Raw genomic sequence first — 19,012 nt, forward strand, 5'->3', positions numbered from 1 at the left:
TCCTGCACTCTCTACCAGTAGGGGGGTTGCAAGCACCTGAGGTTGATGGAATTGTGAACTTTTGCCTCCAAAAAAGTTCATCCAAGCACTTGTTCCAAAAAAAACACTACAGAACCCTGCAGATACCATTCAATGTGAGGTTTAAAAATCACGTAAAAGGACTCAAATAGCCTTAAAGGATCCCAGAATAAAGGATAATTGTTATTTTACAATTTTAATAGAAATTAATTGTTCAACTGACCAAACTTTTAAAAGAATGTTATATGAACAGCAATTAAGTCTGGTCTTATTTAAAACTGAAGTTGTATGTTGAGTAAATTCCTGTTTGTCACTGAACCCTTTCATTAATTCCATCCATGGCATCACTGCCCACATATTGAGGCTGTAGTGATGAGACCTTATCGATTAAAAAGAATCAGAACTGTCTGAGGAGCAACACAATTTACTGAACTGATATTTGCATCGTATCACAATTAGAAAACAACTCATTATCAGTAGGTTATATTTTTAAAAAGGCTCTAGTATTGTTGTTACACTACAAATATTAGCCTTAACTGATTCATTATCCCATGTGTAAAACTATACAAACCGCACATACTATTTAAACTAATTTTCTCGACGTTATTAAAAATTAGACAAAAATGTACTAGCTGCAAGACATTACGCTTCTCGTTGCCCCTCTATCGCCAGTACCCGTATGTTCTCGTAATGGCTGCCTCTCATTGTTCGCGCGCCCATTGTGGTCCCGCCGCCATCTTGTAGGAACGCTCGACAAGCCGCGAGCGCTTCCCGCCACCTTTTAGATTCGCACGAAGCGTTTATTACATTTCTCTCCTCTCTCCTAAAGACATACGTGATTTACCAAAGAATTGCTGCGATTTATACCCCCTGTCACCGTCAGAATTCACTCTCTGATCCTTTGCTTGTTAACCAACAAGACAGATACGAGTTTCATGTAAAAGATCCCAAAATGCGAGGTAGAAAACAGCACTTGGGACATTCTGGGAGTCTATATCAAAAACAGAAACACTAGAGGAATTAAAAAAAAAAAAAAAACATTACCCAGTTTCTGAGACTGTCGTTATTCAAGTAATTTATTATTTACAGCTGTATAATTCGTTTTCTGTAATCACCAAAAGCAAATCCTGGGATTTTGAAGAAATTGTGCATTATGAATGCTTGCTATTAAATACCTATCAGTGAGCGGCAGAACAATTAAAAAAAAGTTTAGTTGTCTGATTCTGAAAGTATAATAATAATAATAATAATAATAATAATAATAATAATAATAATAATAATAATAATAAAAAATGGTGACTTAAGGAAATGCACCGCTAAAATGTTATATAACTATGGAAGCAAAGAAACAAACACTTCTTCCGAAAATAGCTAATATTTTACAAGAACTTAACTGAGAAAAAAACTGCAACGAAAATAACCAGTAACTCCTTTACTGGAGTACGTTCAACTCATTTTCCTGGCACAAACGAACAGTATCTTTTACCGTTAAAATCTCTAAAAAAAAAAAAAAAAAAACACCAACACCTTTCCAGCTTATATTTTTTTTTATTTTAACTATGAAAATAATAGACAATACATTATTTTAATTAAACTACTACTAAAACTTGGGGAGACAACGTCCGTCTCCAGAAAATCCTTCCAAGCAAGCAGTCCTAACCAATACACTGTACACATTTTCCTGAGAATTCAACGATTGACTTGCAGTTGTCCGTTTCCATCGCCAATAATTTAAGAAATTCAAATAAATAAATAAATAAATAAATAAAACATCTGTGGGCTACCTGAAATTCAACCGGGACCATTTTGACGGCATCTCACTTAAATAAACGGGTCTTTCTAGGGAAACTAGTCAATCTTTTACCCTGCATGTAAAAGAATGGACTGCTTCCATATTTAAAATGAATTATTTTTGTTCCTCTCAGCGGTTGTCACTGGTCTGGAAGTAAACAGAGTAGTTTGTTAAGATCCCCTGTCGTCGACTCGTTCCCAGTTAAAACTGTAAGTGCTGCAGATCGATGGTACAAAGAGCGCTTGTGAACAAATCGAAGTCCTCCTCGGAGAAATTCACCGGGCTGTCCAAGGAGCTCTGCAAACTGGGCGAAAGAGCGTCGGAAAGGCGTGGGCAGGAGTCGCTGGAAAACACGCTCAGGTCGCAGAGGGGGGACGCATCCTGGGCCCCCGAAAACGAACGATCCGGGCCAGATGCGCACAGCTGCACCATCGTACAAAGGTGATCTGAAGTAGGCGTTTCATGCACGGGCGATCCACGGCCACGCTCCGCGCGGCTGCGCCGGATGTTCTCGGGACTTTGCTGGTTCTTGTCAGTGCTGTTCGGGTTCGAGGAGGCAGAGCCGCACGTCGTCTCCCTGTCCAGCGCGTCGGAGACGGAAGCCTCAAGCGGGTTGAGGGAGTAGGGCGAAGCCGCATCATCAGCCGCCTCCGTGGCCTCGAAGCCGCACGGGTCGCTCTCGTGGCCCTCCCTGTGACTCGTCGCCTGCCGTTTGTGCTTCATCCTCCTGTTCTGGAACCACACCTTGACCTGTCTCTCGGTTAAATCCAGCAGGGCAGCAATCTCGACCCGACGAGGCCGGCACAGATATTTGTTGAAGTGGAATTCCTTCTCCAGTTCCAGGAGCTGCGTGTTTGTGTAGGCTGTCCTGAGGCGCCGCGATCCGCCGCCGCTGCCGCCGCCGCTCTCTGCACACATCTGCGCGTCTGCAAAGTGCACCAAACACACACACACACACAGAAAAACGTGTTAAAAATGGGCTTGAAACACGAGCTGCTCCCGTGAAAGGGGCTCCAGGTCTCATCCACGCATTCTCCTGGCTCTTCTTAACGTCTTACGGTACGGGACTCGTGAGATATGAGCGTCGCTGCGCCTTCTTCATACGCAGTCTCGTGCGGTTAAAGCGCATCATAAAAGCCTAATTTCTACATATCTTGGTCATTTCAGCTTGTCCTCATATTTTATGAACCTCGTTTTATGGGTCCTCCTATCTTCCATATTTTGTTTCACGATAAGCTATAATAACTACAACAAAGGTTAAAAAAATATATATATTTTTTTTAAAAAAAATACAGGCAACTGAATTGGTGACTAGGCCGTTTTTTTAAAAAAATAAAAATGTGACAGGCCTGCCCGAAATAAATTTTTATCGGCGCTACCGAAAAAAAAAAAATTAAGCGCACGTTTTACATAAATACATTGTTTTTACAGTTTACCTAAACATTTGAATAATTAATGCGCGACACATCAGATGTTAAAAATTACAGGGAATGAAAACGTGACTTTAGCAGGCACGATGGTTCGAAACGCGTTCGGTGTCATTAACGTTTTAATAAAGATGCTCCGAAGGATTAGGAAAACGTGCGAACTGATATGATATGTTTCGAGATCAAACAGCCGAGAAAGCTCGAACGTTGCAATCGGAGCCGCACTTTCTCTTTCACGACACGTTATTATGACTTTGTCGGTGTAAAGTAAAAAGGGAAACGGGACTGAAAGCCTCCGATCGCACACATACCTGGCGGAGAGTCGAAGGAGCCCGCGGCGGACACCCCGCAGGAGGCCGACGGGGAGGGGACAGCAGTAGCAGTCGCAGTAGCAGCCGCGGTGACATTGCCGGCTCTCGGGCATCTTTTCGAGGACTTCTTCTCCCTCATCCAGGGGAACTCGGGGGCCAGAGGGCCGCTGCTCGCCGCCGGGCCCGATGCTGCCGGGGCCGCTGCTGCTGCTGTGGCCTGTCGCTGCGGCGCTCCGAGCTGAAGGCCATTTGTAACTCGTTTTTGGCTCGGAAGCCGTGCCTGGCTGCTGGTGCAAGGACTCAGGCACTGGACGGCGGGCTCTAGAGGAGGAGGAATGACTGTCGAGTCCTTGATTGATGAAGTTTGAAAGGAGTCCAGGACAGCGGGAAAGGACGTCAGGCACTCTGCAAGGGTAGGCTGGCTGTTAATGAAACCTATCTCCCTTTCGAATTCAAAATTCATCGCTTAATCCTGGTCTGCAAGCAGGAATTTGGTTATGAGATCCACTGAAATAAAAATTAAAAAAAAAAAGAAAAATGTTGAGTTACGGGTGGCCCAAAGCAGGGGGGCCTTAATAATTGAGTACATTGGTGATATTTCTATCGTATGGGGACCGTGGTCTAGTAAACTGGAGACTCCGGGAGAAAATGCATTCAATTCCCGGTCACATGATCAAACACAACCAATAGTAAATTGGGGCCTGTTAAAAAAATATAGTATTACTCTAAACAATCGGCATTACAAATATTTGTTAGGCGACATTCCAGTAAAAATGGATACCAGTTTGCTTCAAAGGGCAATATACGTTTGTGAATATTTGTGTAAGTCTATGCATTCTCGGTATAGGGAATTTCAGTGTAGTAAACTGTCCAGGTAATTATTGTGTAGAGAATACTAGCAACATAGAACTCCATAATCCTGAAAATGCGGATAAAAGTAGGTAATCAGAACCCGAATTTATCAGTATCCCGCCTTACTACCGATACTGTTGCTACAGTAATAGCACACGTTTCGGACATACAGTTTTTTCCCCGAAAGATTGTGTTCACATGTGATGTTTTTTCATGAATTAGCCAGGGAAAGCTATTTTTGGACTCCCAACTGGTAAAGTAATAGCGGTGATCAATCTTTTCTGCTGCTAAGAGCTTGACAGCAAGAACTGCAGGCACCCTCAAGAATTTGAGCCATTTGCTTCAGATCAAAACAAAAGGAACCCCTTTCTTTTCCCCTCCTACGTTCCGTAAAGGAAAAAAAAGAGGACGTGGGTGTGAAGAGCATTTAAAATCCCATGGAAGCAGACCAGGAGCCACTTTGGGCTACAGCAGAGCAAAAAGGGGAGAATCCACTCGCTGGGCTGAAGGAGGAACTGGTACGTTACTGTGTTCTGAAATGAAACATGGGGCAAGTTTGCATGGCTTCTTTATCCAGTTCTCTGCAACCTTCTTCCTTGTATAAATTCTACATGACTGGTTAAAATGTACAGGCCTTTATAAATTCAATTTACTTATCTGCTTCAGCTGTGGAACCCAGCAGCTTTATAATGGCATGATCATAATTAGGGCAATAGTGTGACATAAAATAGTAAATTTCAGTTTTAATGGTGGTTCACATTCACTTTGAAAAGAACATACCTCTAGGATAATCATCAGTTAACCTCTGAGCTGTTTTTATACGTCCTCATCAACTACTTAACTGCCCGTGGATTAAACAGAAATTATCCCCAGTCATAGGAATGTTCACATTGTTGAGTTGTGCCCTTGAATATGCTTAACCTTTTAAAGATTGCCTAAATATGTCCTTCTGTAGGTGCTGTCCTACCTTTTCAGCACTACATTGCCTTCTTGTTACATCTCAGTTTTAGTAATGTCACGTGGACTCCATTTTGAGTTATAAAGTGATGTTTTGTTTGCTTTTCCCATTCAAGCTGAACAAGGCCTTGGACCACGTGAGTCCCTGTGACGTTCTAAAGGATTCCCAGGCGTAGGCATGGAACAAAGCGCATGCGTCTGTGTATGCGTGCGCATTTATTGAAACACAGCGGATCTAGATCTGCGGCCGTTTCATGTTACTGTTCTGCCCGTTACAAAGCTTGATAAATAAGTAGATGGTTAGTCTCTCACAGCCGACATGAATCTGAATGATAAGCTTTTATTAAATGATACATATCTAAGGAAAAAAGGTTCATAAAGACATTTTGCCTATTGTTTTTCCATCAACTACACTTTTGTAGTGCGAGGCCTCCAAACCATTACGGTAAAAGGAAATTCAGTACTCCACTTAAATGTGATAAAGCACACCTTTACAATATCTTTATAAATGCTTTGTGAAAAGTTATGTAAAAATGCAATGGCTAGTAGGCAAGTCATATAAAGGTTATATTCATCATATCCTGGTTTCATTGATGGGCTGTTTAAGTGGATCAACTACCCTCAGAAGGGTAGAAAAGCTGTAATAAAGCTTGGCATCTTCACGGAAACTTCTGTACCGGGGGGGGCATTTTCACTTAAGTCAGAAGCTGGCTTTTGGCATCATCTTTGCTTCAGCTGTCCAGTATGAATACCACCAAAATAACCCTGTACAGCTATTTGGTTACTGTAATTTACCACAAAATTACAAGCAAAACTAATGAGTCCTTTCCTACAGTGACATGCCTGACATTAGCTGTTTGTGTCTATGGCCAGATATAAAATAATCCAGCAGTTCCAGGACTCATACCAAACACTACCTATAATATGGGCTACTGAACAAGGTTCTGTCTGAGGAGATGCCTATGCAGCCTATTGGTAGTTTGAGAATGCCCTCGAAAGTCAAACAAACCCCATATAAACTATAAATTTGTCTCAACTCCTCATTCATTCATTATCTGCCAACAGCAAAGAGCTGCCAGGTGACACTGCTTTAAGAGTTCATTAAAATCTGAAACGAAGCCTTGTCAGATCGAATGGGGGGGGGGGGGGGAAGAGAAATAGTTCCAGTACATAAAAATGGACCAGTTTCTCGACATTAAGCCCACTGGAGCCCGCCAGCTGCTACAGGTGAGTTAACTTGTGTACATCCTGGATTATGACCTGAGGAGGATTATGTGCCAAGAGACCTGGGTACGATGGGTTTGTGTCACAAGATCCGGGGTATCGACCTGTGGGCATCTCTGCGGCACCAAAGTAGTCCATGGTGCTGAGCTGATGTGCTAGGTGATCGACACCATAGAGGGACTGGCCTGACGTTGACCCCGCATTCATGTAGTTCCCACCGACATAAGCAGAGCTACTCCGCATATCTGAGGTCTCATAACTACCACCGAGATCGTGCAAACAATGGGGGTCATACTCTGGCACGGAGCTGTCGTACTGCTGTTGGATGGAGCAGCTTTTCATTGTGTCCTGGTACGATGCCGACATGCCATAATCACTTGGAGTCCTCTTATTAAAGGCTGTGGAGAAGGGATGTCTTAGCTTCCACTCAGTGGGTGCACGGTGTTCATGAAAGCAGCTGGTAACTGTACTGAAGGACTGGATGGACTTCCAGCTGGAGAGGCCCTGCACCTCCTTGGGACTTATCCTTTTTGTACTTCATTCTCTTGTTCTGAAACCAGATTTTTATCTGCCGTTCGCTGCGGCTCAGGGACTTGGCCATCTCCACTCGGCGAGGAGGGCACAGGTAACGGTTGAAGTGGAACTCCTCCTCAAACTCCACAAGCTGCCCGCTCGTGTACGCCGTCCACATGCGCTTGGAGGCGCCCGAACCCGGAGGGCTTCTCTCACCACTGCACACCGCTGCAGAGTGAAAAAATGAAATAAAATGTAATTACCGTTAAGACTGAATTCATAGTTCCTTAATAAACCACAGATTAGGGAGAGAAGTGCAACCCTCTTGATAATCTTGGCCACTGAATCTTGGTGTTTATTAAGAGTTGAGTCTCAACAATGACCCGCTGTACATCAATCCCAGCAAGTGCTGGGTCCAAGGCGACTTACACTTTTGGGTTAACACCAAGTCAAAGTGCCGATTTGCATACAAGTGGCGCCACCAACCACAGGGGAGAGATAATTTAAGAAAATACAGAAATTCGAACATCTACTAAATACGCGGAAACAACCACATTAGTGAGTCACTTCCCATGTTCCTGGTTAGCATGTTTATATTGATATAGTGCAACTTCGCACATGTTTAGTGAGAGGTGCTGCCCTATGTGTGTCAAAGGGAACAAAGAAGCAGTGATGTGTGTGCTGGGGGAGGAGGGTGAACACGAGCGCACCCACGCGCACAGACACACACACACACACACACACACACACACACACACACACACACACCGTTGGCTGAGCCTGTGTCTGAAGAGCTGTTTTTCCACCTTCGTGCTCGGTCTTGATTCTTTCATCCAGGCGAAGATCTGCTTGCTGGAAGTGGGACTGGGTGAGGGAAAGGGTGCTTTGGGGGTCGTTTGTGCTCCCACGCCGCAGCCAGAAAGCTGCTGCTCCGCGCTGACACCGTTCTTTTCACTGTCGGTGTTGCCCCGGGGAGGCGACGCTGGCAAGGATGCTTCTTGTTTGGGAGGAACAGTAAGGTGCACACAAGTTCCCTCATCGGCTTTTGTTTTGCTCTGCTCTTGCGCGAGGTTTTTCGCAGCAGACAGCTCCAGTTCCGAATAATCACATCTCCGGTAGTCACCCCCCAAAGGCGCAGACGGCTCACAGGCCGGTTATTCCTAGCTGAAGTCCTTCAAAAGTTGGTAGGGGGTACTGAAGAGATCATCGTTGCAGTAAGTGCCTTTCAGCATTTCTGAAAAACAATTCCGGGGCGAGCGCGCTCTTCCTGACCTTCAGAAGGAACATTTGCAACCGAGGTGATGCGACCGTCTCGTTCCAAAGGCTTCTTGGAAGCTGATCTGAAAGGTTGTAAGAATCACATAAGAGGCACAGGCATAAATCCATCTTAGCCACTGAAAAGCATCATGACATGAATGGTGCTTTCCCACAAGGCAGCTCGCAGATGCTATGTAAGTGGAAGCCACCCTGGTACCATCCCTCTTCCCCCCTTCATCTCAATCCCTCCCCCTGCCTCAAAAAACTGAGCTGTACATCTCCAAGTTTCCTTCTGGGGGTGGGGAATGCAGCTTGTTACTTTCTGCATGTACATTTCCCCTGGAAGTGCCTTCATTGCTGTCGTTCCATATTATTCAATTAAAAAAAAAAAAGTCCAGAAGGACATTGATCTGTTTTGTCATGTAAACATTTTAATACAGGCAAGTTTGCCTTAATTTGAAAGAAAGCAACTTAGTTTGGCAAGTTTCCAAAGTGGCACAACACAGATTGATACCTACACAATTCAAAAATAGGAACAATTAAGAGTTGCATAGTTATGACAATTTACAATAGTGCTGTTATAAAAGGACCCTCTGATTTATGCAACACAAATATCAAATTAAAACCTTGACAGACAAACTCAATCATACAAATCTATCAATTTTAGAGTCACAAATGTGTATTTTAGCAATAATAAGTAGGAAATGCATTACTGAAGTACATTTGATCATTTACAGTATGCAGGCTGTACCATATGAGGACTTGTGCCAATGGGGGGGGGGGGGGGGGGGGGTGTTTGATAGAGATTTGGGATTAGTTAATTTTTTTCCCCCTGGAAAGGTTGGTGTCATGATGGTTCTCCTACAAAATGTTGACATTTCTCTCCGTAAGCCCAAAAATAAGAATTCGGCAGGATGATCATTTTGACGCCACGTTTTCACACGGACCTTATTCTTTCCCCTGGTGTACACGACTCATCTGAATTGTTCTTAAATGAGCAAGTCAAGAGGAAACCCGAAACGTTGCTTACAAATCATTAAACAACGTCTCTACGGTCAGAGAAATACTGGTGTAATACCGACAAAAACCAATTACTTTAACCAATGGAAGGGCATTAGAAGGTATGCTGTAACAAATCTGTACATGCATAGATCATGTAGTCTAACTTTCTAACTAAAGTAACAAATTCAATATAATCTTCAAAGGGAATAAAAAGGTTAGACAGATGAAATATTGAGCAGAACCAAGATAAAAATTAAAGCTAGAGTTCCATGTCAGAGAGAGGGGGGAAACCTGAGCTGCTTCTTTTGTTTATAAACTCTCAACACGTCACAGTTGTCGGTCATTTATCTTTCTGTAGACGGTCGGCATCCTAATGATTTACTCCAAGGAATTCTTTTGAGGGGGGAAAAGCCGACTCGGATGATTAATATCTTAACGCCCAGTACAACTGGACTCAATTTCCTGACAGCTCCTTATGTTCAGAGGGCATTAGTTCCATACATTGAAATATTTCTGAACCGGAATGCTCAATAAACAACCTGGGAGTCAGATATGCCTCTTTTCCCTAATGTGCTTATTTGCAGTTAGAAATCTGCAAAATACTGATTACTGCATAAACACAAACAAAACATGCCACACACATTTCAAAGTACATACAACACCAAAAGTAACTACACAACTGGAGTTAGTGCCTGGCATCATCTCCCCTCATTTAAGTTCCTCAAACAGGCATCAGGTTTCCCCTTTCAAACCCAGTACGCTTCAGTGAAACAATATTAAAAAAATACCAGGTTTTTGCTTTAACTGAGCAGTGTTGGTCCTGATCAGCTGTTCTGAAATTGCCAAAATGATTGTATTGCTTTGAGTATCCCAAAAACGAATAGAAACTGAAAGAAGCATACTAGATATTTAAAAAAGAAGAAAGGGTTGCAGCATCGAAGGGAGCTTGCGTGAACTCTTCTTGAACTGCGATTGGAGTCATGTGGCCATAAATCAAACACACACACACACACACACACACACACACAGATAGCCCATTCCAGTCGCGCTTACCTTCACTAGGATGAGCTCGCCGCCAAAACACTTGATATATACACACACACACACACACACACACACCATCACGTTCAGTGCCCAGCGCGCGCTACTCCGCTGGTAGCGAAGGGAAAACCGAGCAGCATCCAGGAGGGAGGCAAAGCATGGGGATGAGAGTAAATTAGCAGCAGGACACCAGTGCCCTGTCAACGCCCATCTCATCGATGACAATGGAGTCCGATGCCAGGTTACAGATCTCCACGCCGATCCGACGTAGCTGTACACTCTGGTGTTCAGTTTCTGGTGCTTGCTTGATGGTTGTGAAACAAGGCCTCGGTGCTATTTTATGCTGAGGTTGGACTGGACACCGGGCAATAGTAACACCCCCCAGCATCGGCACTGAAGCAGTCAAGATACGAGAGCTTTGATTTCAGATTGATGCTTTTCTCTGGCAGGTTTAAACTGCTCATTTAACCAAAGAAAAATACTTAGATTTCCTCTTGGCTGGTTATGTATTGCAGGCTAGGTATCTATATCCTTCTTGGGCACACCCCCCTCCCCTTTAGAAAAAAAAAAAAAAAAGGGTAGATATTACCCATATTATTTATGTCAGATCTGCTCTAGCACGCAGTCAGCTATCAAACTGAAAACTAAAAGGGAAGTCAAGTGTCCTAATGGAATTTGTGCATAAATAGGGGTAAGACTGGGAGGGCATTCCCCTCCCCACCAGTGTCCAAGCAAACCCACCGTATCTCAATATTTGCACATTATTTCTCAGTACTATTAACTGTCTCTCCCCAATACTTGGCAAGATGTTACACCCCTGTATGAATACACACATTTACACCCGAGATCCAGAAACCGGGGCCCACATGAAAATGCAAGCGGATACATTTAAGAATTTGGTAGATTTAACCTTCACCGTTATGCAACACTGAGTTCTGCAGCAGAAAAAGACATCATTGAAATAACAGTTAAGTGTCAAAACTAACAGAGAAAGATTCAAGAAGCGAGGGTGGAATGCTGGAGACAAAATGTAGGTATCCGCAACTTTTCCACAGTATTGTTACCCATTTCTCTGTGTCAAGGCTGAAGGAGCCCAAGGCAACTTAGGAGTTGGAAAAAAAGACAGGAGCACACTGAAAGCAGTTATATACTTAGAGGACAAATGAGTTGGGCTTTGATTAATGACTTAATGCCATGTGAATCAAATAATTATCAATATTTCCTCACAACATGAAATCCAGCCATGATAAATTGCCATAACATTTGTTCAAAACACTGCACTCACCCAGACAATGTATTTCACATCTCCCACTTACACGGGGCCAGAGGGCTTTGATGAGACAAAATAGCTAGAGGGAAAGAGAACAGGAGAAAAGGGTGATGAAAGGAGGTGACATAATTCAACGAAGTCCACGAGAACGCTTAGAAATTGAGTTTACAGGTTATTGTGAGAATCCTAGGTTTGCAATTGTTATGCTTTTGTGAGGGAAGAATGCCGCACAATGAAAAACAAGGGTCCATAGTACAAGCCATTTCGTTATTTTGGCATTCCTTTGATAACATGTCATTACAGGATAGTTAGGCAGTTACAGTTTGACTAGTAATAGGCCTGCGTAAATCTGAATGCATGTATACACTAGGAGAAAGACATTCCAATGAAATTAGAAGTGTCCAAAGTTGTGGGCAGACCAAAAAAAAGTAAACAATTACATTTCATCAGGTTCATGAGCTTATGATGCTAAAAAGTTATTTACTGAGCTTCACCTCACACATACCGGCTGGACCTCCCTTTACTTTCTGCCAGGTATGGTGTCTGTGTCCATGTATCTTCTCAGATAATTTCTATCACAAGAGTACTAAAATTAAATGTGTTGGAGCCATACTGAAAAGTTCTATTAATTGAGAGCTCATTCAATTCTGAATTTGTAAGCGTGCCAAGCTGAAGAATGAAGGGGTGGGGGGGGGGGGGGGTGGTTGCACAATATTCCTGGTCAAATGCTGGCAGTGATCATTTACCACCAACTGCTTTAAGTGTGTGCACACAAAGCTCAGCCACAGAAACTTAACAGAAGCCCTGAGAATGGTTTTTAACCTGTACTGTGTCAGAAGGGTAAAATTCATATACAAAATGCAGTAAACAGCAGGGGGTAATCTCCATCTATAGCAGCAGGATAAAAAGGTGGTGTGCACCTCAAAAGCATTTCATTTGCCTCGCACAAAAGTAATCTGACCTTGTTTTCAGTGAGTGAAAGCACCTTCCATGCATTTTACACTATATTCGTGTGGTATATAGTGTCAAAATCTTACTTTTAAATTTATCCATGCTTAATGACCTAGACAACAAAGTACACATTACTTTTTAAAAGTACATTCATCAGGAACTGCTCCGTCAGTGCTGAGTCACAGTGGTCAAAAGTCTATCCAGGGAGCATAGGGTATTAGGACACACCCTGGATTGTACAGAAGCCCACTGCAGGGCAAGAACCTTTCATGGTCTATTTTCAATAACAGATGAGAAGGGTTACTATATCCACATACTGCTACCACAGTTCCTTCACTTCCAGAGAAGTGGAACAGTGGGCTTCATTATTCCCAGAGACACCTTTCTGATTAAGATATAAGAAGTACCATGGTTTCACCAGCTCCTCAAAGCAATGGAAGGTGTCTTTCTCATGGCAGCAAGACTGAGAATTGTTTACTACTAGATAAACATGGACCTGATGAGTCAGAAGAACAAATAAGATCTTTCTGCATCACATCAAGATTTTGAAAGTTTTTGGTCCGAGGGAAAGTAATCACTTTCAAAAAGTCCATGGCTATGAGCTGAGAAGATACAAACCAACTAAAAAACAATTTTTGCCCAAAACAATAGATGGCTTCACAGAAAAAAAAGTGAAGCCAATTATTCATGTTACATTAACTTAAATGCAGACATCAAGGAGGTTACAAAGAACCTCCTGCATCAAGACCATCTTTAAATAAAATGCCATTCTGTTCTCCCAGAAGATGGCAAACAGCACAAGGGAAAGAATTTTAACCTAAAACACTAATCCTACCATTTGACCACAAATTTCACATGAATCAAAACCCTTCCCTCACTAATGATAGATAGTAACCGTATAAAATTGTCATTTCAGCTTTCCTCACGGTATAATATTCATTTGGGCTGCAATCCCTGTTGCAGTTTCAACATGTTCCCTCCAGCCAATTATCATCATGATGGTAATCCCAATATCTGAAGTGTAGTTATACTAGCAGTAGTGCATCTAAATAAATATTAACGTCTGCTTTTACTGGGTGTCCTTAAATCATTCAATGATTCATTAAAGCATTACCAACTATCACATGGCGTTTGTCTTAATTTCAGAAGTTCTAATAAGAAACATCACCTAGACAAAAGGAACAAAAAAAAAATAACCAGGGAGAAGCAGAGGAAGAAATTCCTCAACCATGAGGTGCATGGAAGGAGCCACCCTTTGGCCTATGCCTTACCTATCTCAGCATCTGTCTTCTGCTGGAAGACAAAAACCACAGCAACTCATGCAACCCAAGGGAGGGTCCTTGACTAGGTCACACACCAGATAATGAATGGCTCTTACTAACACTGAAAGCAATGAATGGTACACTGAAACACTACTCACTGCCCAAAGTCCACAGATATTACCTTCCATTCAACAGACACTCAGGTTTCCGAGAGAAGGCTTAGTCAATGACGTACATTTGTTTATTTAGGAGATGCATTGTCCAAGGGAACTTACAATGCAACATTTGCCTACTCACAGTCACTCATTTAAACAACAATGAATTCTTACTGGAGCAATTGAATACAAGTACCTTGTTCAAGAGTACAACTCCAGGTACATATTCAGACAAGACTTTGACTATAAGGTCACAACTTCAACCACTACACCACCTGTTGACCCATTTCAGGGCACCCAAAACATTTGGGATAGATCTTACAGGAACACAGTCATAAGAAGTCCAAACACTAGGCAGAAAAAACAAAGCTTGACTGTTTTCCCAAATGTTCCTTGTACTTCCGTTGCAACGGGCATCGTTAACATTTGCAGGACTTACATATATTACAACAGCCTTGTGTAACAATATCGGCTTGACTCCATAAATCAAGATGCAAAAAAAAGACAAGTCATATTTTTATTGTGTAAATAAGAGAGGTGGAAGAACCAACATCTTCTATGGCATGAAATAAGAGCCATAGCTAGAGTGCTCAGGAAAACAATAAGAACTGGATGACAAACAACCTGTGCAAATGGTCTCAAACTATTCAGTACAGACACAAGGTACAAAATCACCTCCAGCCCCCATACCCTGAAACAACAGCCCTGATTGAAAGTTCCAATTACACATCAGCTGTCTTGTTTTCACACCAGTTATATTATATATAAAATATATTAAAACCACAAGAAAAATCCCCAAACCACTACAACCCATTACCAGTTGCTTTGCACCTTGGTTATAAATGGTCTGTAGCCTAAACCAAACCTATTATCTGGTTGTAATTAATCATGAGTTAATTAATAACATGTGCTCTCACTGGGTGTTTTTAATATCACAGATCAACATGAGCACTTTTAAAAGTTGTCTTGGACAGATGGGCTCCGAATGTATCAAACAGCAATAGTGTAAATGTTGTTTCCTGTATTTCAGTGCTATACCACTATAGTCTCCCCAAGTCTGACTTTAAATTTGATCTGTTATTTTTTTTTTATTCAACTGTGAATAAGAAGGGATGTAAAACAAACATCAATAACCAATTTAAATAATTAATTTGACACTTTCCGTCCTTCCTATTGTAGCAAATTGGCATAAAAAAAACGCACTGGACTCGTTTGCAATGAAAAACCTTGATATCAGGCATGAATATTATTAATTAAATTTATTTGTGATTTCCACATCACATCTTTAAAAAAAATCAGAGATGTTTAAATTAATGAATAAATAAATAAATAGATACATAAAACAAAATCCTGACCAAACGGAGATGGATAAATCTGTGCAACTGAAAGTACAAGTGATGTAAAAAATACCGTAGTTTGTCGGAGGTGTCGCGCGCACGTGATTTTGTCCACGAAAGTCGAGACACGAGTCGTAAGATGAACTTCCCGATTTATGGAGGATACTCCGCGGCACCGAAGTGTTTTACACATTTATTCTGAAATATTTTCCACACCTTTCCTTCCTTATTTCGATTAAAGAATCAGAGTTCGCCACGAGCAGGGCAGCACGTGTGTGTGTGTGTGTGTGTGTGTGTGTCTGTGTGTGTGTGTGTGTGTGTGTGTGTGTGTGTTTCACTCACACAAAAAAATACATCTTCATAGCCGCAAGGAATGGCTCATAAAGGCGAAGTGTGTGTGGCGGGAATCACATTTTCGCGCCAGTTTAAGGCTCAACAAACAACAATCCTCAGCCTGCCTTAGGTTTGTGAGTAAAAACATACTTGTTGAATTAACAATCGGATGGGAGCATACGAACTTTTTCGACTTTTTGAAATTAACTTTTTTCATTTCAATACACTGACGATCTTTAGAGTGAAAGTAAGAAAAACTTTAAAAAGTCACAGAGCTATAAAATATATACACACAACCGGCATAATGGGGACAATAATCCCATCATACATTCATAGTGCATAAGGGTTCCTGAAATCATTCTGGGTTTTGCAAAACCTTCATCAACACTTTTCTTCATTCTAAGGAACAGGACTCGATTTTACCAAAAGGCTGATGGTTCCAGTCGGAAAATATGAGCAGTAATAAAGGCACAATCTCCTTCTTCTCATTCAGGATGTAAATGCTCTAGGCCTATCCAGTCCCTTATTGTAAGACTAAGACTCAACTCAAGTGTGATCGACTCCTGGGTATCAGTGGGAGGGAACACATTACATTACATTTACACTGATGTACATGCAACACAAGAGTGTTACAGCAAGATCAGTTTGTGGAACTACCTACTCTGTGAGTACGCTTGGGAAAAGACAACATACTGGAATGAGACCCGGAATGGGATCACCCAGTTAATCCTAGGAAGGCTTGGATACCCAAACTAGTGACCTTTTCACCTGCTTCTGCAAATGATGAATTTGGCTCATGACAACCATAGTGGGGTGTATCTTTCCTCGCAGTGCTGAGTTCTCACACAAAATGTACTTAATGTCAGTGAGAAATTGCTTCCAGTTTGAGGGATTCTTTTCTGTTGAAGCCACTTTGCATCTCCTTCTCATCTTAGAGACTGTTAATGCAAAGCACACATGGAATGCAGTACTTTGTTGGGTAAAATACATCTTCCTGATGGTTAGGAAATTAAACTTATTAGAAAGGAAAAAAAAATTAATTATCCTCCTTGTCGAGTTAAGTGTAGTAGTGGAGACCAGCATTCGTGGGGATGAACTCTAAGTAAAGTGTATTTGAAACCTGCAAAAAATGTTTCTGGATTCCTTCTGTATTCCATTCTCCGTCCTCGTGAGCGCGTTTAAAATAGAAGTGACGAATACCACAGAAAAGCACATCAACCTGTCATTCTTATTTTATGGTCTTCACAATTCCTCGCAAACGGAGTGAAGAAACGGAGGACCGCAATAACCGTGCGATCCTTCCACCGCTTCAGGGTGTTTCACGCTCCTTCGTTACATGGTAGCTGTTTGGAGATGTTTCCTCACCGCGTTTCTATTCTGGTTGGAAGGTTTCCTCTCGAAAGATGTCAGATCTTTCGCTATTTTTTTCTGGCTCATATTATCCGAGGAGCACGTGCAAATGAGCAATTGACAATATGTTCCCTAAAACTCCCGACGGATAACTGCACAAGAGCAAAAAGTCGTTCATGTGTAGCTGTGCGGGATGTTCAGAGCTGACAGGAGAAAGGAGAAAAACGGGCGCAGAGCCAGATTCCAGAACCACAATCCAGGAGCCAGTCCGACGCATCGCCACTTGAACATCATCATCTCCGCGACAAGTATTAACAACCATCACACTTCTGTGTGAACCACACTCGTTTTGGACAGTTTCCATCGTATCGGAAACAAGGGAAATTTCCATTTGCATGAACATGCTAAAATATGCAGCAGCTTGCAGGCTTTGATATAATACTTACATTATCCAGAGACGAGACTCCAGCCTAAACGTTTTTTACTGGAGCTTCTGTAAATTTCCCCAAATTTTTCTCCTCTCATAGACTAGTTTTAAAAAGACAGTTGAGTTTCACAAGAGACGCGACGGCCATGCCTGCGATATTTCTGACGAAATACATATCTATTCTGCAGCCTCCGCATTAATTATTTAATGAGTCACGTGACCGGGGGAGGAGGGGGGGGGGGGGGCGGAGGGCGAGCGAAGGGTCTCCCAGCGCGTTCCCAGCACCACGGGCGCCTCACTGTAACCAGCACGTGCCATGAGAGTGGTCTTACAGTCCAGCAAACCTGAAATTTACTGCCAGGAACAATGCCAAAAAGTAATGTTATATCAGAACGGGCTGCAGCTGTTACACAACAGAAAACTGAGGGAAAGGCTTTCGATTTTCTTCTTGTATTGTCCTCCAGAGAAAATATACTTGTATTTCTTTCTGCAACTTTCCGGCATCTATGTTACAAATTTTATAAAGTTTTCCTCGCTCTAAAGTGAAAAATAAATTAAAGGCAAAGTCAGTGTATTTTTATCATATTTATTTTCTTACATTATTATTATTATTATTATTCATAATAAGTAGTATCAGTGGTAGTAGTCGTTATAATAAAAAGCAATAATAATTAAATGTGCAGTACTGGAATTTCTGAATTAAAGCTGGGGTCTCCTTACACAACCCCTTTACTTGCTCAGGGTGTGTTTAAACAGAGGAGATTTACAGCGCTGAACATCCTCAGTGTTATTAGAGATCATAAATCTCTCAAAGCTGGTTCACGGTGCCAGAACATTCTGGAGCGCACAGTTCTGTGGGTCATACAAACCGCTTGAGTAAAGCTATGTTTCAGCCCAAATTCATAAAAACACTGATGAAAACAGTAAGTTACAAAAAAAAAGTTACATTGAATGTCAAAACCATTCAGATATTTAGTGACATAACCTCAGTAACATCGAAAAATATGAAAGAATTTAGGCAAAAAAAAATAGTTTTTTAGTCTGTTACAAAAAAAGAAGCTGCCAGAAGTGGCAGAAATGTGACAGAACGCACGTTTAAAACACTAATTGATATTTTCCAAAACTAAGCATTGTTCTGTTTTTGTTACAATATATATTCTTTTCCATATTAAGAAGAACCGCATGTGACTGTAGTTCTGTAAACAAATTAATGAACTGAATTATCTTCACGGACTAAATCACGCTAATTCAGATACTGAAATTGTGACCAAATTCGGTGTGATATGCAAAAGTTATATGACCAAATTGGTAAGCAGAGACTAGAATACTGGGAAACGCGGTAATGGTGTAGTAATGACGTGGTAAAGGTGTACCCCGCGTTTCTATATTTTATACACATGTAGGCCTGTATATTTGACAGGCTCAAGCGATGGACTCGCAATGACGTAATGTTACAAATATAATGAAAACATGGAAGAAAAAAAAAACAGCAGCAATAATAACTGTCTTGCCCTCCTTTTGGGGGCTTAGAGG

The 19,012-nt window shown here is 41.8% G+C and overlaps 1 protein-coding gene across 1 annotated transcript; it reads right to left on the minus strand.

Annotated features, from left to right (window-relative positions):
* Positions 1-1,638: 1,638 nt before the first annotated feature.
* Positions 1,639-17,558, minus strand: LOC108936902 (homeobox protein Hox-B2a-like). The gene is made up of 5 exons (XM_029253982.1): positions 17,499-17,558; positions 7,863-8,434; positions 6,644-7,322; positions 3,549-4,055; positions 1,639-2,736 (listed from the first exon to the last, which is right to left on the minus strand). Exons 4-5 carry the CDS (start codon positions 4,009-4,011, stop codon positions 2,012-2,014), a joined length of 1,188 nt encoding a protein of 395 aa, XP_029109815.1. The 5' UTR covers positions 4,012-4,055; positions 6,644-7,322; positions 7,863-8,434; positions 17,499-17,558; the 3' UTR covers positions 1,639-2,011.
* Positions 17,559-19,012: the final 1,454 nt, after the last annotated feature.

Source organism: Scleropages formosus, chromosome 8 (assembly GCF_900964775.1).
Source record: "Scleropages formosus chromosome 8, fSclFor1.1, whole genome shotgun sequence".
Classification (NCBI taxonomy): domain Eukaryota; kingdom Metazoa; phylum Chordata; class Actinopteri; order Osteoglossiformes; family Osteoglossidae; genus Scleropages; species Scleropages formosus.